The sequence below is a fragment of the Theobroma cacao genome, chromosome 4, assembly GCF_000208745.1.
Source record: "Theobroma cacao cultivar B97-61/B2 chromosome 4, Criollo_cocoa_genome_V2, whole genome shotgun sequence".
In the NCBI taxonomy this organism is placed as follows: Eukaryota; Viridiplantae; Streptophyta; class Magnoliopsida; order Malvales; family Malvaceae; genus Theobroma; species Theobroma cacao.
In genome coordinates, this window is record NC_030853.1 from 12,329,761 (window position 1) to 12,357,214 (window position 27,454).

General features: G+C 32.2%; 1 protein-coding gene across 1 annotated transcript; it reads right to left on the reverse strand.

Annotated features, from left to right (window-relative positions):
- On the reverse strand, positions 8,405-20,093 carry LOC18601426 (pentatricopeptide repeat-containing protein At5g39980, chloroplastic). Its single transcript, XM_007032357.2, has 5 exons — positions 18,049-20,093; positions 11,835-12,464; positions 11,578-11,653; positions 11,346-11,461; positions 8,405-8,919 (listed from the first exon to the last, which is right to left on the reverse strand). Exons 1-5 carry the CDS (start codon positions 20,063-20,065, stop codon positions 8,405-8,407), a joined length of 3,354 nt encoding a protein of 1,117 aa, XP_007032419.2. The 5' UTR covers positions 20,066-20,093.

A 27,454-nucleotide genomic window follows, 5' to 3' on the forward strand; every position in this document is an offset into this window, starting at 1 on the left:
ATATATNATATATATATATATATATATCATGAATGTTTACTCTCTTGTCTCCTAAAACTAAAAATCGGGCAGACAAGAGATGCATGCACTAATGATCATCATATTTCCCATTAATTATAACCGACCATATAATGAAAGTTTGAAAAACACATTAATCATTTAGTGTATCTTCAAAAGTGAATTGGGCCAGATGCATCGTTTCAATGCACAAAATAAATTGACCTCTGTAGTGTGAAAAACATACATCATTTTCCATGATTTGTGTGCAAATATGCACAAGCATACAAGAAATATATAAAATGTCATTGATTAATATTGTGATAACCCATCTCAAATTCGATAGAAATGTAATTGATGATTCTTGTTTAAGATTTAAATTATTTACAATTGACAATTTGAATTTAAACTTATGAAAATCAAATAGTTCAGGTATGAAATTTGCTTCAATGAAAATTATATATATATATATATATAATTTGTATAGCAATTTAATGGGTAATGCAAGGTTAGAAGAGCTTTCGCCGAGTCAAGCGGTGCTGCCAAGGGATTATTCACGGCTGAGTCTTGCCTAAATCCCATTGTTACATCTCAATGATTGAGTAGTCTGCAATGGGTTGATTAATGGTTATGGGTTTGGGAGGAACGGGTTCAGCATTTCGTATATCCATTACGTTGACAACACCATGATCTTGAATCAGTCAAATTTTGACTCTATAATATTAAGAGAATTCTCAAATACTTTCAAGTAATCCCTAGTTTGAAGATCAATTTTCCAAAAAGAAGTATACGGGGGCACAGTAGAGGAACAAGATGTGGCATGGGCTAGATAGATGTGCAACGCATGGGAGCTACCTATTACCTATACGGGCCTTCCTCTTGAGGCCAATTCAAATTCCTTATGATTTTGGAAGTTCGTGCTTAAAAGTTTTGAGCAAAGACTCACAACTTGGAAAGCGAAATTTTTGCCTATATGTGGTATCGTCACTTTGACAAAATCTATTCTTTCCAAGTAGGGTCAAGGATTCAGAGAAATTTTTCTAGAGTGGGGCCTCAAATGGGCGATGGGACATATTTTTTAATTACAGAAATAATGAAGTGTACAGGCTAATTTGTACCTTAAACAGGGATTTTTTTTATTGCATTTAAATGTGGTGCATCCACATGGCATATAATATCATTAATTATTTATAAATAATTAATTAATATTAGATATTATTTTGATATATTTTAATTAAATAATTAATAATAAATATTTGAGATAAGATAAATTTAAATTTAATTTATTTAAATTTAAATTATCTATTCATTGTATTTAAATTTAATTTAAATAAAGATTATTTATTTTTTAAATTTAATTTGTTTAAATTTAAAATATCTTATCTCTATATTCTTAATATATCTATAAATAGTGAATAGACGTATTGGTTTCAAGATACAGCAAAAAGAGTGAACGTGAGTTCTTCTGTAAATCAAAAAAACCAAAAAGCTCTTTTCTCCCTTTTTCTTTCTCTTCATTCTTGACGCACCATTAAAGGCTAGAGGGTTTTGGAATGTGTAGTTCCTTACGGAGGACTCTAGTAACCACTCCATAACAACGAGAGTATAGAAATTATTGTGTACACGAAGGAGGATTTGTAAGGCAAGCTTCTTCAATCAGAAAGGGAGTGGTATATTTTGTTCAAAAGGTAAGCCCACATCCCTACAGTGGTATCAGAGCAGGTTTTGGCTTGCTTTCTTCCTTTTAATTTTGTGTATATTTTGATTATGATTATTGATACTGATTGTTTTTGAAATTGTTGAAAAGGTAAGACTTTAATCTAGTGCAAAAAGGTGCATTGGTCTAAGGCCACATTGTGCCTTATGGATGGCAACGAAAAAAAAAAGAGAAAAGAAAATGCAACTAGCAAGATTCGAACCTACATTAAGAAGGTCATTAAGACTTTAAAAATATCCTTCAACAACTGCACCAAGGAAGCATCCTTAAGATAAGAGTGTGGCAAATAATAAAGACCAAAAGGATCTAGACATTGCCATAAAGGGCTTGATGTGGCAACCACATAGCACCAAAGGATATATTTTTTCATAATTGCATTTTTACCCCACAAGTTTTTGTTTTTACAAAATGCCCAAAAAAAATTTCAATAACATTATTTATACTTTTAGCATGTTACTATTTTATTAAATCCACATGTGTTATAAATATAATTAATTAATATGTTAATTATCTAATTTTTTTTATATATATGTTGTATATTAGAAATTATTTTTCTTCTAAAACATATATATGAATTAAGCAAATGTTTGTTAATGCAATTATTTTACATATGTTGTAAAATGCTACGTAATTATTTTACTTATTTGTTAGGTAAAATTTATAAAATACATGATGTATTTATTTTACTTATTTGTTAGGTAAAATTTATAAAATGCATAATGTAATTATTTTACTTATGTTGAGTTCTTGGTTGGTCCTATCACTGCACCAAAGTTTCTAAATAGTGCTTCAAGACTTAGTTTGAATGATAAAATCCTGCACCTGATTGTAAGCCACACACTCAGACCTTTTGGCTCTAAGCACTCAACTGTTTCAATAGAGGGTATGTGGTTCATGTACACACCAAGAGGAGGACATCTATTGACCTGGCACACTTCATATACAGAAACATGGAGTCTTTGGCTAAAGGTGCGAGAAACAACTTGGTATATGGAATGGCAATCTCTGAAATGCTGGATAACTAAAAGGTCAATAGCTCAATTGATAAACCAGTTATGTCCAATAAGGTTAACTTTTTAAATAAAGGCACCCTTAGTAGGATGGGATTTGAGTATGATGTTGCAACCAATGGGTACATCAAGAAAGGTGATCTACCTCCATAGGCAGCAGCTCCACCTCCTTATGCATCCAACATGCCTGCTTCGCCATCAGTCAATCCTCCAGCAGCATATGTTCCACCTCTACCAACTGGTCCAGGGCCATTTGGATTGCCTTTCATAATGTATATGCCAGAAGGTGCATATTAATTTTTATGTACTCGGATGGACAATCAGGAAAGGTTGTTTGATGAACATTTCACTACAGTTGAGAAAACAATTGAGGAAGTAGTGGCTGCATATGCTTGCAAGTATCAAAACATGTTTGATCATTGTTGCTACTCCATCAACAAAATGAATGCCACTATACTCAAGCTTCAAGAAGGAATGTTAAAGCTTGCAGAGAATCAAAGGTAGCTTTCTGAAAACGAAAAGATCTTGAATGACAAGCTAACCAAACAACGTTCTACATCAACCATCAACATTGAGACCGAAAGCTCTAACTCAGATTGACTAGCACACCTCCAATCACCACAAGCATAACATTTTCATACATTTTCATCACATTTTGTATTTATGTTTTTGCAGTTATGAATCTTTTTACATCATTCTTTACTATTTAATGAAGTTCTTATTTTGTTTATCCACTTGTGCTATTAATCTTCTTATGTTTCCTTGAGCTTCAAAATTGTCTTTATACTCTGTTTTCCACTTCTTTTTTATATAACAAAAAGGGGGAGAATATATAGAGTAAATTTGCTAGCTTTCCTTGAATTCCGTGGCTGGATATGTTCTGAAAATGCTTTTAAATTATTTCAAATAATTTGAAAGGTGAGCATAAATTCAAGGGGAGTTCCTCATGAGCAAATTTAGCTTTTAATTTGTCATATCAAAAAGGGAGAGACTGTTAGTTTTAAAATTGACCCTAGTTTTGATATGACAAAATTAAATGATCTAAATATATACTTTGAAACTAAATGAAAATGTTTTTGAACTTGACGAACAATCCTAAAAGAATTTTGAAGTTGGTTGTGCAAAGAGAAAGCTTTAAATCAATTAATCTCTCAAGTTCCAACTACTAGGATTAACACTTTGAAAGTGAAGGATCGATTCTGAGTAAAATAAAAAGCAAGATTTCCCTTCTAGAGTAGAAAGAATCGACCCTTGAAAAGGAAAAGTGGATTCTAGAGCAAACAAAAGCATTCTAAAAAACCTTTAGAAGAACAAAAATTGACACCAGGTGAAGCAAGTGTCAATTCTAGGATCGCAAAGGGTACACAGAAGCATACTCTGAATGAGAAAATGGACCCCCCAAAGAAGCAAGGTTGAATCCAAACAAGTGAAGAACCAAAGAGAACAAATCTGAGGATTTGGATCGACCCCTCAAACATCAAGTGTCGATCCTTGAAGCTGCAAAAAGAAAAAAAAAAATCAAGACTAGGGGGAAAAGGAAGCCATGGTGTAAATGATAAGGTTGAAGCGTCCCAAAACAAGTTTGAAATTCAATTTTGGCACCTAACGTGGAAATAGGATTGACCCCTGAAGAAGTAAGTGTCGATCCTCAGGAAAACAAAAAGCTCCTGACTTTGGAATGGGACAAGAAGATTCATCACCTCAAGAAGCAAAGGTCAATTCTCAACAGAACAAAATGGTTCTGAATGAAAATCAGACAAAAAGGATTGACCCCTCACACATCTGCAGGTCAATCCCCAAAAGCTCCAGACTGAAGTAAGTGTCGATCCTAGACTATAAAGGATCGATCCTTGAAGAACGAATGATGCAATTCAAGTGGTCCCAACGGTCAAAATTTTGACTCTTAACTTACTCAAACGAGCAAAAATCGCAAGGCACTATAAATACCTATAAAAAGATGTCATTTTGCAAGGAAAAAGAGCAAACGATCATTTCAAAAAGTCCAAAAAGTTGAGAAATTCTGAAAGTTCATTCTTTCTCTCTCTCTCTACTGCTTATTCCCTGAACAGAGCATTCTTTTGCAGTCTTCGTTCTCTGAAAAACCTTCATCCATTTAATTACAAGTGGAAAGTACTTGAAAATCTAATCTCCATCGTGCCTTCTTGTGAGTCTTGGCTTCGTTTAAGAGAAAGCCTGTTTTGTCAGTTTTGTTTACATTTTCTGCCTGATATCCCCTGTGGGGAGGCCGAGCTACAGCTGCATAATTTGGAGTACGGTTTGGCCAAATCTTCATTAATTATGTTATATAAAGCGTTCAAATTTATCAATTAAGTAAATGAAAAAAGCTACTAAGTGTGGGCTCAAACATAGTATATATTTAGACAACATGGGATAAAAAATTTTTAAAGCTCAACCATGGATGGGGCTCAAACAAGCACCCAGCTAATTGTTTGTTCTGGCATCCCAACCCCCCCATTAATCCTTCTCCAGCTAATTAAGTAATTTAATAAGTAATTAATTAATTCTTTCTCCAACATTATTTGGACTAGGATTAGGCGGTGAAGCATATGATTTAGCATAAGCTAGGTGGTCCTGTTTTGGTATTTGTTTAATCAACCACTTGCAAACTGATTAGTAGAAAATGACAATGTTTCTTAATTAGAAAACAGCCATTCAACATCGTTGAACATGCAGTCTCCTGCAAGATGATTTCTCACTCTTGCAAAGCACTACTACTGTCTGTGATAAAAATTTTCTTCATCTCGGGAACTAATTTTTTATGGGAAGAAAAATGGAGAGGCTGCTGTAAATTATAGGCGCTGCCGGCTGCTGGGGTGTGGAAGACTGAAGAGTACTGCAGCAAGGCAGCAAGCGCCGGCGGCCTGTGCATGGCAAGATTCTCCCTTATTTTGCGCAAATGGCTTCTCATCACTCTCTTTATGATCATCTAGGCATGCATATATATGCTCTAGGGTTTGCAGTTGTTTTACTTTTTGTTTGCGGGGTCGGGTTGTGGGGGCTAGAATTTCATCTATCCTAGGATTAGATACTACATTTTGTCTATACCCTTTTATCATCTTGTGACTTTGTCAAAGGAATGCATAGTTAAAAGAAGCGAATTAAAAACAGTGGCATCATATATCTTAGCTAGTAGTATTAAAATATGGTCCATTTTCCAAGTTATTTATTGGATACGATAGCAAGGAGGGATTACAGAATTGATGCTTCACCTGCTAGACTTGTGTACAACATCAAAACTAATTGATATCTTTATCATCCAACATGACATCACTTTATGAGATAATTAAGCTGATTTGATTACTGTAATCATGGTTCGTTGACAATGGATAAACCAATCATTAATACTACAATATTTGTCCTGGATTTGCAGGCTTTTATTGTAGTTTATTACTTTATATCTGTCCTATGAGTTTTCTTTTGCTTCCTTACCCTGGAGCCATCTTCTTATAATCATTTGATGGGTGTCTTTCTTTTAGGAAAAAAGATAGAGAGGCACATCCTTTTTAGTTTAAACTTGGATGTTTTGATGAATTCCTAAAACAATTGAACAAAAACCACGCACGATAACATAACAACTCTGTCAAAAATGAGAATCCAAAAACCAAGAATCAGCCGTTCGATTGCTACTAGCCATACATATTCCTACTAGTCCTGGATATCAGAAGAAACAGGGAACTACGTATATATTACTCGAGAAGCTGCAGAAGATAAGGAGCGGTGCAGAAAACCAAGATGTTACAGCAAGAGATGAAGAGGGACTCCTGTCGCAGGAGGGATGACGCCTTCTGCCATATAAGAGGCATGCAACCCTTTTCAATTTGAGCAGTAAGCTTCATCTCTCCTCGACTGAAGCCCCTTTCAATTTCTTCCAAATGTGTATATTTTATACCTAGTTACTCACAATACTTCGAACTTGAACAGAGGTGAGCACCTCCTTTCTGTTTATTTTACCAGCCAGGTGAAGTGTATATCAGATCGTACTACTTCTAATTGCTTATATATCCCGTAAGATATATATATATATCTATATGCATCAGATCTTACATATTGTGAAATTGAAAATGGGTCGGATTTTGCCCGTCTCAGCTCAGCTCCTCTTCCACTAATTGGCTAAATGCTTTCGGTTGTTACACATTCTTGTTGCATGCAATGAGAAAGGACTCATGTACTTGCAAATTGGAGATAATATTGGTGCCTAAATGTAATGGATAACGAACAAGGAAACCACGATTTTCATGAGGATAGATAAACTACTAATCAGAAGAGAATGTTGTGGTAATTTACTCTTCATTTATCGGAAGAAACTCATTAATTGGTCTGCTATACTCTATTTTCTCTAACTCGTTACAGACGTTAAACCAAATATCCGCCAAAAGGAAGGAATATGTCCATTGCAAGACTAACAAAAGGAGCAGGAAAAGGGGTTCATTCAGACGGTAAGTTGGCAACTGAAAACGGGGTTTAACACCCCAAATCAAGCCATCAATTTTGCAGTATTTACAGGAGAAAACAGAGCAGACGAAATTGTGAAAGCAGAAGAAGGTTTTTCCTTTTGGCTCACGCGGTTCAGCATCAAAGACTGCAGTTGCAAAGCCACGAGTTTTTTATTGATGCTAAGCCTGATTAGTGTAATGGAGATCATCTGTAGCAATTGGCTGACTGCCTTTTTTTCACTTTGTAAAAGAAAAAAATCATTAATTCCATACAAAATTCTTCTACTTTTTACTTACATCCGCCCAAACAATTTTTTTCCTTCAAAAACAAAAAGTAGACTTTTTAATTATTCTCTCTCAATTACTTTGATTTTTGGCTAATTTTTAGGTTGAGTAATTTCTTAATACTATTACATTAGTTTACATATGAATCAGATAGTCATTAAAGATTAAAACCAATCTAGAGTCCATTTGAATAAGTTGATCCAATTTATGAATCCAAATTCAGTCTCATTCTAATAGTTAAAACTTTAACAAAAAATTTTCTACTAGGTTTTATTCTCACTCAAAACACAAAATCTATATTATATAAGAAAATATCATTAACTGTAAAAGTAATTCATTACGCATAATAATAATAGTAAATCCGTCACTGGTTCCCAAGTCATTAGTATTGGTTTCATAAATAATCTGGACTTATTTGGAGTCTCTGACAGCTTCAGCTTGAAATTAACAATGACATATCGGGTTTATGCTAATAAAATTCACCTTTTTACAAAAAAACAACGGTCGTATTTTCATAAATGATGTATATTTTATAATCGATTTAATTTGAAATAAAACCCTGTAATCCAGGGCATGAACAAGTAACTAGTCATATTTAAAATGGGACAATATTATATTTCAATGGTGACTAGTAAAATTAAATTTTTTCTTCAACAATTGTGATAGTTACATAACACTACAAAAAAGATTTTAAGATTTCAGTGGGGGCAACTGCCCCCATTTCCACCACTGTAAATCCATCTCCGATCACGGCTCTATAATTGATATCCATCTTAATCGAGGTACTATATAAACCAGAGAGATCATGTATACTTCTATCATTCCTTTTACCCCTTACCAGAAGGATCAGTTACTACCGCATTGCATCATCTCCATCTTCTGATATGAGCATAACCCAACCCATTGGAATGAGTGCCTCCCTTAGCCAGTTTCCATTGTTATTATTTGCATTGCCGCGGCCTAAAATTGTCATTGGATAGAAGAGAGCTGATCAAAGTTTCCAACCTTTTCGCTCCAGGGCCAGGCCTGAGGACTGTTGTATTACCAACAACAGAACAAGGATCAGTCCCATTTTTCACACTTCCTACACACCAACCACCAGGAGTTAACATTCCTGGACCCCGAGACAACAGCTCAGAGTCAATTTTGTCAAGCACTGGGTCTTCCTGAGGGAACTTTCTCCCAAAAGGAGCATTGCTGTTTATCATTCGTTGCATGTCATCAAGCTTGAGGTGATGCGGATGCTGCTTAGGAGGGTTATCCCATGATATAAAATGGAGATCACTGTTTACAGTAGTGTTACGGAACTCTTGAGCATTACAAACGACTGTGTGGAAGTAACCTTCTGGAGAAGATAAAAAGTTTGCATAGTACATGAGGACTGTTCGAGGTAGGTTGTCCCATCCCCAGATGCAATAATCAATAAAAGGCCGAGAAAGTGCCATCCACGCAGAACCTATTACATAAAAAGATGTACTTGTTAGTGATGCCTAATGCAGATAATACTACACATATACATGGCTGTCTAATAGATTCTTCCAACAAGGTAGTTCAAAGAACATTTTGCCAAGGAACAAATGATCATATTTTCCAATCAGAGTAGCATACATGATACAACAGCCAATTCCAGATGTAATCAACCACTTCGTGAGGAGCTTCCAATATCCGGACTTAAAAGCATACTACTTCATGAGAATGTTCCAGTAGCATACTAATGTTTCTTCTCATTAAGTACACTAAATTAGAATATATTTTCTCTAATGAGACTCAGTAAAAACAAATAATTGATCACAAGATTAGATTATTCAATGCATAATCATGAAACTTATGCAAAAGCACAAGTAGTCACAGACTCACAGTTATCATGAAATTTCAATGAAATTACAAACTTACAAGTTACAAACTTAACATAACATACATGCATATGGTTCATCATTTAGATATCTGAGTTAATTGGAACACTAAATCTATACTGTTTTGCCTTAAATTGTTAATTTATGAAGTTTTAAAGAACAGAACTATTTTGAGCCTTCATTTTACTTTAGTTACCTTCATCCACATATATCAAATATATAACAATCCTACACATAAAGGAAATCAAATGACATGGTATGTAGCAATGCAGAATCACACTGACTTAAATCAGAAAATGAATTTGGAAAGGTAGAAAATAAAAGAAAAACAAAAAGAAAAGTAATAAAGAAATGATGTCAGCTAAACTTGGAAGCCAAATCTAAATGATCACATCAGTCCCAGCAACACAGAACGGAACAAAAATAAGGCTATATTTGGTTAATTAATTGGCATGTAGCAATGCAGAATCACACTGACTTAAATCAGAAAATGAATTCAGAAAGATTGGGAAAAAAAAAAGAAAAGAAATAAAGAAATGTTGTCAGCTGAACTTGGAAGCCAAAACTAAATGATCACATCACTCCTAGCAACACAGAATAGAACAAGAATAAGGCTATATTTGGTTAATTAAGTCCCTGTTATTGCTTAAAATAAGCATTTCCTTATGGCAATAACTTCATCATCCTATAAAGCCTTAGATATGAGAGTTATGTAAGGTTTATTTTATACTAAGAAGCAGTTTTGACTTCTGTGTTCTCATCGAAGAGATTACAAAATTCAAGGACCTGCTGCACTTTGTGTCATCCAATTAACCATCCAATGTAACATTTAATTTTGTTTTAAAAAAAACACTAAAAAATAATAGGCTATACTAAGGATAGGTAATGTCAGAGAGGAACTAGGCAGGGTTCAAAGGAAACTTGAGTGATCTCAGGACTTTTAACTTCTTCTCTAGAAAAAGGGAACACAGGGGAAAATGAATGCTGACAAGTACAGATAAAATTATCTTTCTAGCACATCCAAGTTTCCATAAACGCTTTGGCAATATTATAAAACCAATAGTAAATGAATATGCGAATGCACAAGACGCATATCTCTCTTGAAAAACCTTTCAATTTCAATGTTTTAAGGGTAAGTGAGAGAGTGAATTTATAACCATGAATTCACTGCATAATTGACAGGGGCATTATCAAAAACTCCCAGATCAATTCAAAACGTTTCCATGGCTACTGAGGAACAAAGAGAAGATATAAGTAAAAAAATTTAGTTTATTAACAAGATATTTCTGCCTTGCACCAATTTTCCTGAATGTTTATCACCAACAATCCCTTGTGCCCAGCAGCAAAGCATTCTTAGTGTGCAACAGTGCATTAATATGACACTGCAACTAGTCATTTAAATGAGTGAAGCAGTGTAGACATGCCATTCTACAAGTTCTACATATTTGTCCACTTCCTTTGGATCAGAAATTCCAAAATCTTGTAATGCTATGAGAGGCATTAAAAACAAAATCATTATCTTCTAGATAGTTGCATGAATAAGCTGCTTTCACGCAATCAGAAAGCAGAAGAGAACATGAAAGGGGAAGTTGCATGTTCTCCACAGTCCACCCAATTGACCTCAATCCAAATTTTAGTTCAATTAAATCTGTTGTTCTCTGAAAACCCAGAACCAGAGAACATTACGTTCAGATTTCAAAAGTCTTAACTTTTGACCTTTAATTTGCTTATGAAAGATCATCAATTGAAAACTAGATTCCTATTTCAACCTCAATTTCACTATCCTAACAATATAACCAAATTTATTCAGTGAAAATATTATCTAAAAGAATTTTTCAGATCTCCCGGAAATCATTATATGACTACCAACTATGCCAAAAAAATGAAACAGATTCAACCGATGCACAGAAAAGACTATATAGACTGTATCTCTAAACAGAACTAATCTAAAATTGGCAAATAACAGCACCACCAAAATTCCCACAACTAAATACACTTGAAAAAATATTGAGGCTTTCAGCATCTTTACCTGTAAAGAGTTTGAATGCAGTTGGAACACTTCTCCTCTGTGTCACCCAAAAAACATCAGCTTTTTTCACACTATACAACCCTGGATCTATAATAATTGGCTTAGCCCGCTGAAACCTGCCAATTACAACAGCAAAACCCAATGATCACTCAGTTTCCAGAAATATAAAGATAACCAAAAAAGGAAACTCTAAAGAAAAGTAACAATTAAAAGCATTAAAAGAAGTACTCACTCTTTCCACCCAATATTGCTTGTATGATCAATGAAATTCAGATCCCTTGGCAAGTATGAAAATGTGTGCAACAGATCTGAAAAAAACCCAAAATCGCATATCGAAAACCAAAGTCAAATGTCCAAAAAAACAAAGCTAAAAACACAAAGGAAACGGTTTTTTCCAATACCCAATTCCAAAAATCAAAGAAAAAGAATGGACTTTCACGCAAAATAAAAAAAAAGGAAAAAATCATCTTTTTGGAAGATCCAACTCACCATCTTGGGTAACAAGGGGATAATCAGAAGCACTAAGATTAATAAACCAATCCCAATCTCCTCCTTCTTTCAACAAAATTGCAGCAGCATGAAGCGTATTAGCAACCATAGTAGGTCCCCTATAAGTAACCAAATTAGCTTTCACAATCATCCTAACATTCCCAACTTTATTAAACACTTGATGATTTTTCACAAACTTCTCCAGATCGAGTCTCTCTTCAGAGCTAGCTTCCCTGTCAAGATGGACTACGTATTGGTTTAAGGGATGGTAAAGGGCTAAGAGGGTCCTTTTCAGCATGCGACCGTCGCCGGCTGAGCCGGAAACGAGGTATGCAAAGCGGGGAGGGGGAGGGAGGGTGGAGATGGGGATGGGTTTTAGCTGGTTCTCCACGAAAGTGGAGGAGCCGCCGATTACGGTGGAGGAACGGTAGAAGAAAAGAAATGGGGAGCCGTCAAAAGAGGTTAAGGTTGTTAAAAAGAGTAAAAATAAGGAAACAATGGAGCCAACAGCTAAAGGGAAGATCCATCTGCGCTCCATTGCTTGATTATTATTGTGACGAATTTGCATGTAATAGGATTTTAATCTCTTCATTTCTTGTTCTTTTTTTGTTGTCTCTCGTTTTCCCCTTGCTCAGATTGGAAAGCTTGGGAGAGAAAAGGAGAGGGAGAAAGGTTGTGAGCTGATCCGAGAGAGTTAAATTTGCTGCTTTGGGAGTGAATTTAACTTATCTTTTGAGCTTTCTTTTTCTGGTACGTGTTAGATACGGCGAAGGAAAGTATTTCGCCGTGAATGTGGGGGAGTTTAGGAGAGATTAATTAAGGCTTCATTTTTGGATTAATTAGGACTTAATGTGGGGAACCATGATGACTTTTACAAATAAAATATCTTGACTCGTTTTATTTCTTCTTTGTTTTTTAAAATTTTTAGGTCTAATTATCATAATAAATATTAGTATAAAGAAGAATAATTACATATATTTTATTATAAAGAGATGCCTTCAATTTAGATCGATAATATTTTAATGGAACTAACAATTTTATTTTTTGTAATTCAATATATATATATATATATATGAGAGAGAGCTTAAAAAAATTGGAAAAATGCTAAGTAATTATATGATCTTGTAAGAATGTACATTAAAATTTTTATAAATTATTGTCCTTGGGATTGTAAAAATTTATTAATTAATCAAAATATTATTTAATTGATAAATTAATAATTTATACATTAATTAATAAAAAAATTAATTTATCAATGTATTCTTTATTTTTTTTCCAAATATTGAAGTTAATACATATATTGTATATTGTGATTATAAGAATATTACCTAATTACCGAATTATGAATTATTGTTATTCAATATATTTATTTAACTAAAACAAGTTCATGAATGTAATTAGTTTCATTAAACAGAAATCATGAATCTATCTATTTTTATAACAAATTAAAATTACATTCAATGACAAAGAAGATGAAATTGAAGAGAATAATTCTGTATTAGAACCTATCTCCCACAAAAATACACTCAAAATGACATTCACATTGCATAATTTTCTTTTCTAATATGACAATACTACACCAAAACTTCTTAAAGTATTAAGAAAAGTTAGAAATGAGATTCAAGGAGACAACAGTTTCAAGAGGGAATAAGTAGCATTTGAGTCATATTTTACAAAGATTTTCTAATTAAATCATGCATATGTATAATTTTGATATATAAGAAGATTATTAATTTATATATCAAGTGAGATCTATGTTTTTTTTAACTGTATTATTTTATAAATTTAATCAATTATTAATTTACCATGTTGTTGTCAAATCGAGATCAGTCAAAAATACTATTTAATCAAGATTATTAATTTATCGAGTATTAATTTATCGAGCTTTTACTGTACTAGCAATAATATAATATTAAGAATTTGTATTTTTCTTAATGATTGGTGTATGATATTTTTGTTAAAAAATTAATGTTGGAATTATTTTTCTTAAAATAAAAAAATTAAATTTTATTAGTCCAAGAAATAAATAAAAAAAGGGTTTCTAAACTTCAAAATCAAAATCTTATTGCTTAACTATTAATGAATAGTTTTTTTTGGCTATCAGTTAAACTTAAAACCTCTCTAAATCTTAACTATATGTGACAATTAAGTTAACAGCCTTTATTTTGAATCTCGATTTATATGATTGAGTTCAGAGGCCAGCTATGTCAAGAATGAAGATTTCCACAATCAAAACTCAAATGTTCCAAATAATTTAAATTTTGTTATAATATTTTTTATTATTTAAGACATACTTAAATATACAACTAATTTCATTTCAAAGTTAGGCATTTATGTCAAAGATCTTACTAAAGAGGCAAGGCAACCCACATTCTCAATTGTTAATTAATTAGTAGATTTTTGGTTTACAATTTTTAATTAGATTTTTTGAAGTGATCGATAACCCCACACATGTATAAAATAAATAAATGAATAAATTAAAGTCCTATGGATCTTTTTTCCCCCCTTTTAATAAATTCATGTCCTACAATTTTAAATCAATAATAATAATAATAATAATAATAATAATAGTATTATCAAGACCAAGGGTAAAGTGTTTTTTTTTTTATTCTCTCTCTCTCTCTCTCTCTCTCTCTTACTTAACTAANAGAATAAGATAAAGCTATCACTAAATTAATTGTGCAATGAATTAATGTTTTGTTCTAGGCCATAATTTCACATATATGCAAAATTTTCTTTATAAAATTATGTTAATGCTAAACCAGAAAAGATGATAAAGATGGTCTTTCTATTAGGCATTTCTCCAATAAGTCGGTTGACTTTGGAGAGACCTAAACAAGCTGAGAAATAAATGATGAATTACTCCTCTACAAGTCAAGTCATGAGAAAATTCCAATTGAAATTATACATTTTATTGGAGACATTGATGATTTTAGTTGAAAGTAAAGGACAAATGATAGAACAAATGGCATAAGCAACAGCAACGCTGGAAATATACGAGAGAATCAATTTGAATTATCATCAAAGTTATGATCTTAGCACAGCACGTATTCATTCTTTGAATTTTTTTTTTCTCAATTTATATATACAAAAATAAAAGTTTTACGAATTTTGATTAGGTAAAGTTAATCCAGAAATTAAGGGGAAGAGAAAAATAAGTTAAAGGACAAAACAATTTATGTCATTTGGTTCTTAACAGGTCAGAGTGAAACTCTTAATGAGAGTAATTAAAGAAGTTAAATACTCGTTTTTTCCTTGTTTGACTTGGAACCCATTTAAATCAGATCCTTCGTAATTGTTGTAATGAAGTAGTTTATGCAAAATGCAAATTTATTAAATGTACATCAGTCATAATTTGGTGAGATGTTTGAGGAATAATTTGATTAAAGTGTCAAAGATTACTTCAACTAATTTAACCATATACTTGGAAATTGGGATTCATAACCATTTCCCTTTGAGGGGACCAAAGGATAATTGACCAGAGAAAGAATGGCATGGCATGAAGAAACTAAAAAGCCTGTTGACCTAACTGAGTTTGTCACCAGTGAAATTCATATTCTCATTGATTGAGACAGAGTGACTTTTTAACTTGAAACTAATAAACCTACCAAACCAAATTGGCCTGCTCTTATCCAAAATTAATACATAATTTACTTCTTTTTTTTCTACATTTTAAGTATAAAGTATGGGCTGATGAGTAAATGGCAAATGAATCAGTTTGCTGTTGATGCGGAGGTGGCTGGCCCTACTAAAAAAAATGAAGAATTTGAACTTCGTAGGTTCCAAAAATAGTTAAGTAACCATATTTCCCTCCTTGTAATCTCCCAATCTTGGTTAATAACAAGGTTCAATTTTTGTTATAGTCCAATAACCTTTGTACGGCTGTTGTCTAGATCCAAGCTTTGCCATGTTAATCAACTATCCTGTTTAGGCAATCCATCAACAAATATGTCTTCAGCCTTTACTTATATCATCTTCAACTTGCTCTATTCTTAAAGAAAGATTTTTATTAATTCAACACTTGTACACTTAAACACGCATATTAAATATCAAATTTGGAATATTTCGTTATCATTAAAATCAACATAGAGTTAACAATTTGTTATTTTTTTTTATAACCATAAAACACTCTATTCAAAAGAATGCAATAGAGAATTCTTTTTTTATTTCTTTGGTATGTAACGTGAAAATCATTACAAAAATATCAAGCTAACCAAAAATTAAAATAAATTACTTGAGGAGATAATCTTGCCTGTTCTTTTTCTTTCTTTGTGCATTTTTTTTTTGTAAAAAAAAAAAAAAACTCTTACAATATATGTTAATTTCCTTGTCTCATTGCATGATCTCTGCTCACTTTTAAATAGCGTTTGATACTTTACAATATAATGTGATTGCAAATAATGTGATTACAAGCAATATAATTGTAGGAAAGATAACATTACAGTGTTTGGTATATAAGTAATGTAATGATTAAAATACAAAGAAGATAACATTACAGTGTTTGTTTTATATGTACTTTACAAGTTATGTAATGTTAATTTCCAAAACTACCTTTATATATTAAAATACAAGTTTAACATGTATTTTTTATTGTTAATTTTTATATAATGTCATTTTTTAAATATATTTTTAATTAAATATATTTTATTTTTCATTTCTTATTACAAGTATATATTTTATTTTTTATTTTTAATATAATTTCTTATATTATATATTTTATTTTAATTTTTTTTTAAAAGATAATATTTTATTTTTATTTCTTAATACGTTTTATATGTATACATTAATGTGATAGCTTCCTCTCTTGTAACCAATAACAAATTGACAATAAAATATCCATAATTTTCAATCTCCAATTAATTTTTTTTTAAATATCATAAATTCAAAATAACTTGTTATCAAGATAAAACAAAATATCAAGCATAATATCACTAAAAATATATTTAAAAAATATTACAGTCAACGAGTGTTTGGCCATGGCTTTGGTCATGAACACGCCTTTTTTTGCTTCAAAAGTATTTTTCCTCTTTCCCTGTTCGTGTTGCGCGCGGTTGTCGTTGCCCCTGCACTGCCAATTTCCCACCACTTTTCTTGACTGCCCTTTCTTTGCGACACGAAATTGCTTTGTAACCCCACTTTCTTGTCAAAAAGAATACTGATTTTTGATTTTTCATCCACACATATCCATCTAAGTAGCAGAAGTATTAATTAATAAGCAAAGCAGGAGGGAAACAGCATGGCTGCAGTAGCTTGTGAAGGCAGGGAATGTTTTTATTGAAAATGAATGCAGAGTACGTGGGTCAAAAGGGTAAGCCCCTTTGTTTCCGTCATTTGATAAAGAGAGTTTGAGAAACAGACTAACAGTAGTGTGGGGTGGGCTCTGTGTCTGTGTGTGTGCCATTAGTTTTCAATATCACGAAAACATTTTTCTCCATTTCTCTAATCTTTCTTCAAAGAATGATTGCAGAGTTGAAGTTAGAAATTACCTGTGCCTCTTGAAGATTAGCCCCAAAAACCAACCTCTCTTATTGATGAAGGACAAAATTGTTTCACTTATAAATCTTAAAATATAAATATAAAGAAAACCTAAATTAATAAAAAAAAATCAGATTAAAAAATACCAAAAGAAGATAAAAAAAAAGAGAAAGAAAAAGAAAAATGAGAGATTTTAACTCATAATTTCAGATGATGAAAAAACAGAACTAGAAGAAGGAGGAGCAACTTTAGCAAATGGAGAAGAAGTAGTAGACCCTAAACCCCAAAAATGACGATGAATTTTGTTTACTTTGAATTGTGAGTAATTTTTTTAAAAGATGATGGATAAAAATATCTTTAAAGATAGTGCAATATAATGTGATTGCATTACAATCTTATATTACAGTAATCTGTTACAAAATAAATACTGTAATGTAATTTACTTGAACACATTACAGAGAATATAACTTTACATCTCTTATACCAAACACACCCTTAAAGTTGAAGAGCGTGCTGCAAATGAAATAGAATAAGCAAAAGGCGCTTGGTATTAACCCAAGAAAACAAAATTATAATTTGCTAGAATTATAGGTATGCATTAGAAAGGAGGGAGAATACAATACGTGCACAGCATAATCAGCTCAGGAGAATGTGATTTACAACAATACCAAGAGAACAATAAAATTCCATTTACACCAGTAGAGAGATTTGTTAACTATGAGTTGATTAAGAAACGATCACGACTTCAAAATTCCTCTTTCACTCATTCTGTTCATGATTTGCGAGGCGTCATTTAGTCTGTTTCCTCTTTCATAAATGCTGGCAACAACAAGATGCAGCTCCTTTTTATTGATGTTAGGATCAGAATCAAGCTTTTCAAACAGTGATTCTACCATCTTAAAGTCTTTTCTAGCACCACAAAGACTCAGCATTTGGAAGTGAACTTCATCAGGAAAAACACATCCTTCTTCCTGCATCTCCTTATATACAGCATCTGCTTTCTCAAACTCTCGCAACTTCCCGTAGGCATTCAGCACCAGGGCAATCACATTAGAATCAGGAAAATATCCAGCACTCCTCATCTTCTCAAACACCTCAATGACATTTGCATGCTTCTTATTCCGTGAGAAAAGATCAATCATCAATCCAAACACAGATATATCCTTCACCTCACCAGCATCACATGCCTGTCGAAAAACCCACGTAGCCTCTTCAATCCGACCAGCACGGGCAAGAATCATAATCGCTGTATCCCTAGGGAGATTATCCGGTTGCTTAAGCTCATGAAGCAAGCGCTTAGCATGAGCAACCAAACCAGCTCTTTCATAAGCCACAATCATTGTTTGATAAAGCACCTGATCAATCTCAACCCCAGAGCTCCTCAACTTCTGAAATAACATTGCAGCCCTATCCAACTTCCCTGCCTTACCCCATATAGATATTATGGTTGAATATGTAATGGCGTTAGGTTCAATCCCCCTATTTTGCATTTCTTGCACAAGATTATACGCCTTTTCATGCTCAAGAGACTTCCCATAAATCTTAATCATCGTATTATATGTAACAACATTCTGCTCAATATCCTTCCTATGCATCAACCTAAAAAGATGAATTGCTTCCCCGTAAAGCTCAGCCTCACCATAAACCTTTAAAAGGGTATTATAGCTAACAACATTCGGCTCAATCCCCATCTTCCTCATACCCCAAAACAACCTATCCGCCTCCTTCGCCATATCAAGCTGACCATAAACATCAATCATAATATTACAAGTGGTAAGATCAAGTGGACACTTCACTTCGTTCATCTCAGCAAACACCGATAATGCCTCAACAAACTTGTGATTCTCCACATACATATTTAAAACTGTTGAATAACTAACTGTATCCGGCATGACCCCAACATCCCTCATTTCCTTAACCAACAGCCTTGCTTCTCTAAACAACTTAGCCTTCCCAAACACATTAATCATCGAATTATAACAAACAAGATCAGGCACGATTCCTGACCTCTTCAACTTATTAAAAATTGAAATAGCTTTGGAATAATCTCGTAGCTTCCTCGATAACTCAATCAAATTGCTAAAAAGAACAAGATCGCCCGAAACACCATCATTTTCCATCTTTTGAAGCCAAGACAAAGCCGAATCAAACATGCCCTCTTTCCCAAAATACGTTATCAATGTCGAATAAGTAAACCTGTCGGGTGTTAACCCTTTTTCACGCATTTCTTCAAACAGGCCATGGGCAATGGCCCATTGTTTGGCTTTCACCACGTTTCGAATAACAACGTTGTAAGCGAAGAGTGAAGGCGAGTAACGGGCTTCTTCGTTGACCCAGTCGAGCAAAGCTAACGATCTTTGCCAGTCTGTTTCGCGGGAAAGGAGGGATACCATGAAACGGATTGAGAGTTGGCGGGTCTTGTATGGGGATAGAAGGGTAAAAAGGTCTTTTCCGTTTTGGGTTTTGGATATTGAAGCGAAAAGCTCTTCCATGTCGATGCTGTGGTCTAAAAAAGTGGAGTTTTGGGAGGGTTTTGGGCGGTAAAACGGTGCCGTCTTGGATCGTCTCCATATGTCTTTGGTTGGAGAAGAAGAAGAAGAAGAAAGTGCCTGGAGGGTGAGATGGTTTCTGCCTTTTGTTGTGAAGGGTGTGGTAGTGTAAATTTGATGTTTGAGGAGGGGTAGAAAGGAAAAACAAAAGGAAGAAGATGCAAAAGTTACGGTTTCTGTTTGCATGGGAGAGAAAGATGAAATCATCGTCTGAAGAGTGAGAGGAGGATTTTTGGATCAGTGATGGGTTAGACGGTTAAAAAGGTTTGAATTTTGGAACATTTTAAAAAGTAGTACTTAAAGAAAAGATATTTTTAAAAATAATTATTTTTATAATTTTAATTATTTTTAATTAAGTTAGACAAAATTACTTTTAATGAAGTTACACGCTATGATGTTACACGTCATGTACAAAAATCTGTAACAAGTCATAGTTAGCGTGTAACACGTCATGTACAAAAATCTTTGACACTTCATGTACAAAAACATGTGACAAGCTATGGTTAGCGTGTGACTCGCTATGTATAAAAACATATGACACGCCATGTACAAAAACATATGACACGTCATGTATAAAAATCTGTGACAAGTCATAGTTAACGTGTGACACTCATGTACAAAAACATGTGACACATCATGTACGAAAATCTGTGATAAGTCATGGTTAGCGTGTGACACACCATGTACAAAAGCCTGCGACAAGCCATGGTTAGCGTGTTACACGCCATGTACAAAAGCCTGTGACAAGTCATGGTTAGCGTGTGATACGTCATATACAAAAGCCTATGACAAGCCATGTACAAAAACCTGTGAAACTTCAAATCTTCTCAACTTTTTTCTTTTTTTTTTTGTTCTTTTTTTTGACAATTTGGCATAAATTAAAGTGTTTCTAACATGTTTTTATAAATCAAAATACAAATATTTTTTTTATCTAAAGCACCCACTTTGACTAAAAAAAAAATCTTTTGAAAACCTAGATTTATAAATTTCAAAATTTTGAGTTTATTGATATCTGGGTCATGAATTGATTCAATTAAAAGCTATTTCATGCATTTGTGATTATTTTTACCGTTTTAGTTTTATCCAAAATACCTAAAAATCGAATTTTCCAAACAGCCACTCATCCAAGCATGTCAAAATCATTGTTTGGTGTTTTGAAAGCATAAGAAAGAGAAATTTGAAAACGTGAGAGAGAGAAATCGAAAGCATAGCAGACGAATGTCGAACAAAAAAATCGATAAAATTTGAGAGACTTGGATGGTGAGAGAGAAATACGAAGCACAAATGGGGAGAAATTGGGAGAAATTGTGATGAATGGTTTAATTTATTTGAAATAGTTTAAAGGGTATTTCTATCAAGTCATGATTAAATATGACTAAAAACAGTTAAATTTATTTTGATAGTTACTTTTAAAATATTTTTATCAAGAAATGTCATTTTCCACAATTTTCTCTTGAATTTTTTGGCTGTATAGGCCAAGTCTTCCGAAACCCAACTTGTCTTTTAGGTGGGCTTAGACTTGCGTTTAAGGTTCGGACATGTTAATATTATGCCCCACTTATGCCCCACTTATGAAATATTTCAAACAAAACATGTTTTATCTTCTCGTGCAATCCACCGTAACAGATGAATTGTTTTAAAAATATTAAATTATACAATTAATCTCCATATTTTACAAGAGGAATAAATTTAGTTTTTATGTAATAATTTATGTAAATTAAATTTTTATATTTCGTGAATTTGATAATTACAATCCTTAACTTTAATACTGTCAAGTACGTTGACATGGCATTAACTATATGTTGATGTGACATAGTCGTGTTGATGTAGGACAAATGTTGACATGGCACAACACAGATATGGTATAATTTTTTTTTAATTTAAAAAATTATTTTTTATAATGTATAATATTAAAAATATTTTATTTGAAACTTTAACATGATTATTTATTTATTTATTTTATTTTTTAAAATATAAATAATTTATAGTTATTTAAAAGATTAATAATTTATAATTTAATAAAATTTTAATTTAATTTTTAAATTTAAAATATTAATTTTTATAATTTATAATTAAAATTTTAAACTTTTTTATTTTAAATTCATTTTTGGTTTTCTTTTGTTTTTCCTTTTTCTTTCTTCTTTGTTGGTTAGTCACTAGAGATGTGGCCAATGTAATGGAACACTAATCTGGCACTCCTTGTGGCAAGATCTGGCTATTAGGACACCAGATCAGTGCTTTCTGTGATTGGATCTAATCATGAGTTGCCAAAATTTGATTGTAGGGTTCTAGTTAAGGAGCGCTTGATTAGTACTTCTCAATCAGATCTAGTTGAGAAGTGTCAAATCACGCTTTCCATAGCCAAATCTGGTTGCGCTATCATCGTTTCCACCTCTCTTTGTTGGTGAAGGAAATTTAGAAAGAGAATGAGAAAGGTAGATCAAGAAGAAAGAGAAAGAAAAGAGAAAAATGACATAAAAAGAAAATATTTAAATGTCTAGGTTAGTAATTTTTTAAAATAGACAAGGGTATTTTAGTCTTTTACTTTTTGATACCTATTCCACTGAGAATGGAATACTTAATACTAGGGTGGAAGGTAATGGTATATAGAGTTTTTAGGGAATAGCCATTTTTTTGGAATGGCTAAAGGAATAAAGTAATTAGTTTGATTTTTTTTAATTTTTATAATCATTAACCAAATAATTACATCCAAGCATTTGACTCATTAGTTGGTACATAAACCTCCTGCCTCAAGAGTAGGGTTCAAATCCCCCCTCTCCCAATTAAAAAAAATAAAATAATTTTATGACACGTGGTGGGGTAAAAAAGTAAATACATAATTTTTAGGTAATAATTTTTAATGTCACATCATCTGTCACGTGATAGTGACATTATCCAAATGGCACGTCTACTGAGATTTGACCTCATACTCAAGTATGAAATTAATCACGAAATTAGAAAACATAACGCAACGAAAAAAAATAAAATATGCATTTAATCAAAGAAATAGTCGAATCCCAAATGACCAATGTTTATGTTTTTCATATAATTGTCAAATTAATTATGAACATTCATAAGTTTAAATATTACATACCTTGCTCTAGATAGCATAATCAAAAGCCAATTAAATCTAAAAGGGTTTGAAATGAAGCAAGAAACCCAAAATAGAATAAGTTAGTTGGAAATCCTGCAGCTAAAATCTTTATTTTTTCACCTTTAGGATTCGTCAAAATTTCAACCACCTAAGTGTTTGGACTTTAACAATAATCCATACAATGACTAAATAAGACCTTCTCAAATATAGGATTTTACTTATGCTAGAAAGTTTTGTTTCGAAAACAAAAAGACCAAAAGTTCTTGCTGAATCTTATTTTTATCAGACAAAGAAAACTATTTTTCTTTTCTTATTTTTATGAAACAACTAAAAAGTGGTTGAAGGCTTAGATTTTTAGTTGGCTAACATAACATATTTATATAGCCAAACTAAATTGTAACCCTAGATACAATATTTGTATTTTTATTGAATTAAATCCTTGTGAACTTAATTAATTTTATAACTTTATTTAGGTTTATTTCAATTAAGTTCAACTTAATTGATTATTCTTATTTAATCTCAATCACGTCTCTTAATATGCGTGATCCATTAGGCTTCTAACATGTTGATAATATATATAAAGGATAATCAAATATCAATTGATAATTGATTTATATTTATAGATTATGAGCAGTATCTAGCAACATATTATGACCACATAAACGTTAAAGAGTCAATTAAAGAATTTGACAAAACCCTTCAATAATAAGCTTCTTAATGCAACACAGTCCTTTCATCAATTATCCTGGATATGTCATAAAGCATGGCTCAGTGCCTACTTATAACATTCTATATTAGTTCTCACAATTCGTGACTAACCTTATATATTTATGAAACTAACTTTTCTTAAATTCATCATGCTTTGGCCAAATACTTTATATAAGTTAATTTAAAATTAAGAACAAATGAGATACATACCTTTATATCGCTTGGGGTGACGAATTCTCTCTTAACCACTCATCCACCTTTGTATGCTTCATGTCATACCAAAAAACACCATATTTAGGCATCTGGTTGCCTCCAGACCCATAAGAGGTGAAATCAAAATATGTCATTCCCTATATAAGATGACCTGGTGTCTCAAGTTCAAGAACTAGTTGTACGACTATCACATGAAAACATATTCCATAGACACTTAAGTGAAATACCAAGTGGAGTTCTCATAATGGGTCATGTTCAGTGAACTTGTTCTCTAACAAGCACCCATCTGCCATCCTCAAGTATCTCATATACTTCAATCTATGAGTTCGATTGCTTACTTCTCAAGTAAGGCGACTTATAATGTAGCAGTCTTTAAGTATTGTCAATGCCCTGTCTTGACAATACAATGACCAGGAACAATTTTAGGAACATGGCTTTGATGCATAATGATCTCATAATTGCAACAACTTTATAATTCTCTTGCAAGGCCTTTATGTTCCATGGCTCCATCTAATCAGTACTTAATAACTCCTTATTATTACACTAACATGAAGGAAAACCTTTGTCACATATAGTTATGTGATTAAGTATGCATTAAATGGCAGCATATATTCCTTGATCAATCCAATTGGCTTAAGGGCATATACCAACAATCTCACACTTGCACTTAAGTCAATTGCTAACATATCCAATATCAAAGTCTTTCGCTTAGTGACTATATTTCTACTATGACAACTCAAATTGCAAATTTGGGAATATGTTAATTTATATGCTTGACAATCTCCATTGTCATAATCAAAGTACTCATTTAGATCATAACAAGACCTTAATTCCTTTATTATAACTCTTATTGTTACTTTAACAACTTAGAATCATTTATTGGTTTGTTAACCAAAGATCCAAAACTCTCTCCTTTTGCAGTCTATACAAAAAGATTTGTATCCGATTATAGACATAATTGTACAGTTAGCCTTTGTTTTGGAATCATTCCAATACAACTGCCCAATCATGACATTATATCACTTTTAACACTTAGGATTCTTTTTATGTTAAACTCCTTTAATATGTCATCCTAAATTCTTTTGTTGAGTCCCTTTTTAGGCTTTAACTGTTTAGTCTTATTTTATTTTATTTTTTTAACCTAGCAAATGTATCTTATACATTTTTAATGAGTAATTTATCTTACTCCTACTAACCTTATGATGTGTACAAAATATGTTTATCTTATATAATGTATTCAATTACTTTAACTTTATTCCATTGAATAGAGATTGTTATCCAATCATTCATGTTTGATCATTTAGTAGACTCATTTTATATGAGTAGGGCATCAATATGCATCCTACTAATGGTTTGTATCTAACGGATGAATTTAGCATCTTTATACATCCCATTAAATCAATCTTTATATATAAATCTTATCTATTGGATTTCATAATTTCATGACCCTTGATCTTTAAAGTGTCATTGGCTCCCACTATTTCTATCATGTGTAGAAATCTTACCAAGTAAACTTATTTACTTTCCTTTCATGCGTTTTAACCATAACTTTTATGTATACTTACATATCATAAGTCGTTCATCATTGATTATGAGATAAAATCCTCTCAAAGGTTAGTTTATGCGATTAATTGAGTTTGCAATGCTTTGTGATTCATCTCTTATGAATTCAATATGATACTCAATTGTTATTTAGTTCTAAGCAATCTTAATTTAGATCTTTTATCTCAATAAGAATGCTCCTTAACTAAATGTTTTCATAATCCTATTATGAATTCATTGAGTTAGGACTCAATGTTATTTAAGTCATCTCATTAATTTCCTTTTGATTTATAATAAAGAAAAAAAGATGTTAGGACTTAGTATTGATTATCATGTATGCATGGCTATACTTAAGGATAAATAATTTAGAACAATTTCAAAATAAAATGAGATGTAATGTAAATATAAATATATAAGCTAAGCATCTCGTGCTAGCAAAATATAAATCTATGTTTCCCAAACATAAAATAAAATATTCGGCCAAAAGCCTAAAATCAAAACATCTCATCTTGGCAATCATGCCATAAAAACATTCAATGTTTTAAAATTATTTATTGTTCCTCAATCTAATCTAGACTGATAAGCTTGATCACCATCAATTGAGGTTGTTGTTTTCATGGTCTTATTCTTCACTACTCCTTGTCATTAGGTCTTACAATATGTCATGCCTATCAGAACATTAATAAAGAGTAAGGTATCATATACTAAGCAGTGAAAAATAAATCATCATATGATTCATACCTGAAGTGGAAGTTTCTTTTTGTTTGTTCTTTTTGATGGATTAAGATAATCCTTGCAATTACGCTTCTTATGCCTTAGTTCGCCGCAGAAATGGCATTTGTCATTGTCTTTTTCCTTCTTCACTCTTCTAATAGCCTTTATACCTTTCGAAGTTGATGCCTTTTCACCTTTATCTTTCTTAAAAAATTTCTTTTCTTATTTTTATTTTTCTTAAAAGAGACAAGATGAACTAAAGGCTTCTCTTTCGTAGTAGTTTTCTCAACTTGTGTAAGCATATTCAATAAACCTGATAGGGTTACCTCAATCTTTTTCACGTTGAAGTTCAACACAAACTATGAATAGCTCTTTGGCAGCGAATAAAGTACTAGGTCTATACTCAATTCATGATCCATGACCCAATCTAATTGCTCAAGTCGAGTGATATATCCTATCATCTTAAGCACATGAGGCCTTACTGGGCTTTTTTCAGACATCTTATATCGAAACAATTCCCTTGAAATGTCGAATCTCTCTGTGCGACTTTTCTTATCGAACATTTCTCTAAGGTTTAGGATAATATCTATGGCATTCATAGCTTCATGTTGCTTTTGAAGATTTAGAGCCATACTAGCCAATATCACACATGTGGCTTGATTGAGATGATCCATATAAGCTTTATAAGCCTTATTTTCCTTATTTTTAGCATCATTGCTAGGTTCCTCATGAACAGAATCATCTAAGACATAAGCCTTTTTCTCTAGTTTCAACATAATCTTGATATTTCGAAACTAGTTAATGAAATTTGGGTCTGTCAACTTGTTTGCAACAAGTATGCTTTTAAGTGACAAACTGTTCGCCATTGTCGATTTATATCATTTATAAACCAACATATATAAAGCTTAGTCATTAACACAAATTATGTGATCATAAGGATAAGGTTTTAGAATCTTATATGATCATTCTCAATATTTTATCAAAATAATAGCCCTCTTTTAATATTTCGAGAAATTTAACTTTTAAACTTCTTATTGAGCTAGGACCCTTTTCATCTCACCATGACCTTGAGTGACTTAACAAGCCATAATGAAACTAATTAGGTAGGTAACTTAGCTTACCAATTGTATCTTATATAACTCCTAGATCAGTTAGGTAACAACTCCTTGTCTACATATATCATATACATTATACCTAAATAAGAAAATAAATAAAATTTAGTCAATATTTTGAATTAATAAAAAATCATTAATTAAGGATAAAATAGTTGATTTAATAATTATCAAGTGTATATGTTCACTTTTTTTGTTTTGAAGTTCGTGCAT

Bases quoted from the DNA above. Each gene is read 5' to 3' on its own strand.
- LOC18601426 (XM_007032357.2), bottom strand. From the start codon at position 20,065: ATGATTTCATCTTTCTCTCCCATGCAAACAGAAACCGTAACTTTTGCA. The intron at 11,654-11,834 runs GTGAGTTGGATC...GGTTTTTTTCAG, and splicing joins TCCCCTTGTTACCCAAGATG to ATCTGTTGCACACATTTTCA. The intron at 8,920-11,345 runs GTAAAGATGCTG...TTTATGTAATAG, and splicing joins TGCATTCAAACTCTTTACAG to GTTCTGCGTGGATGGCACTT.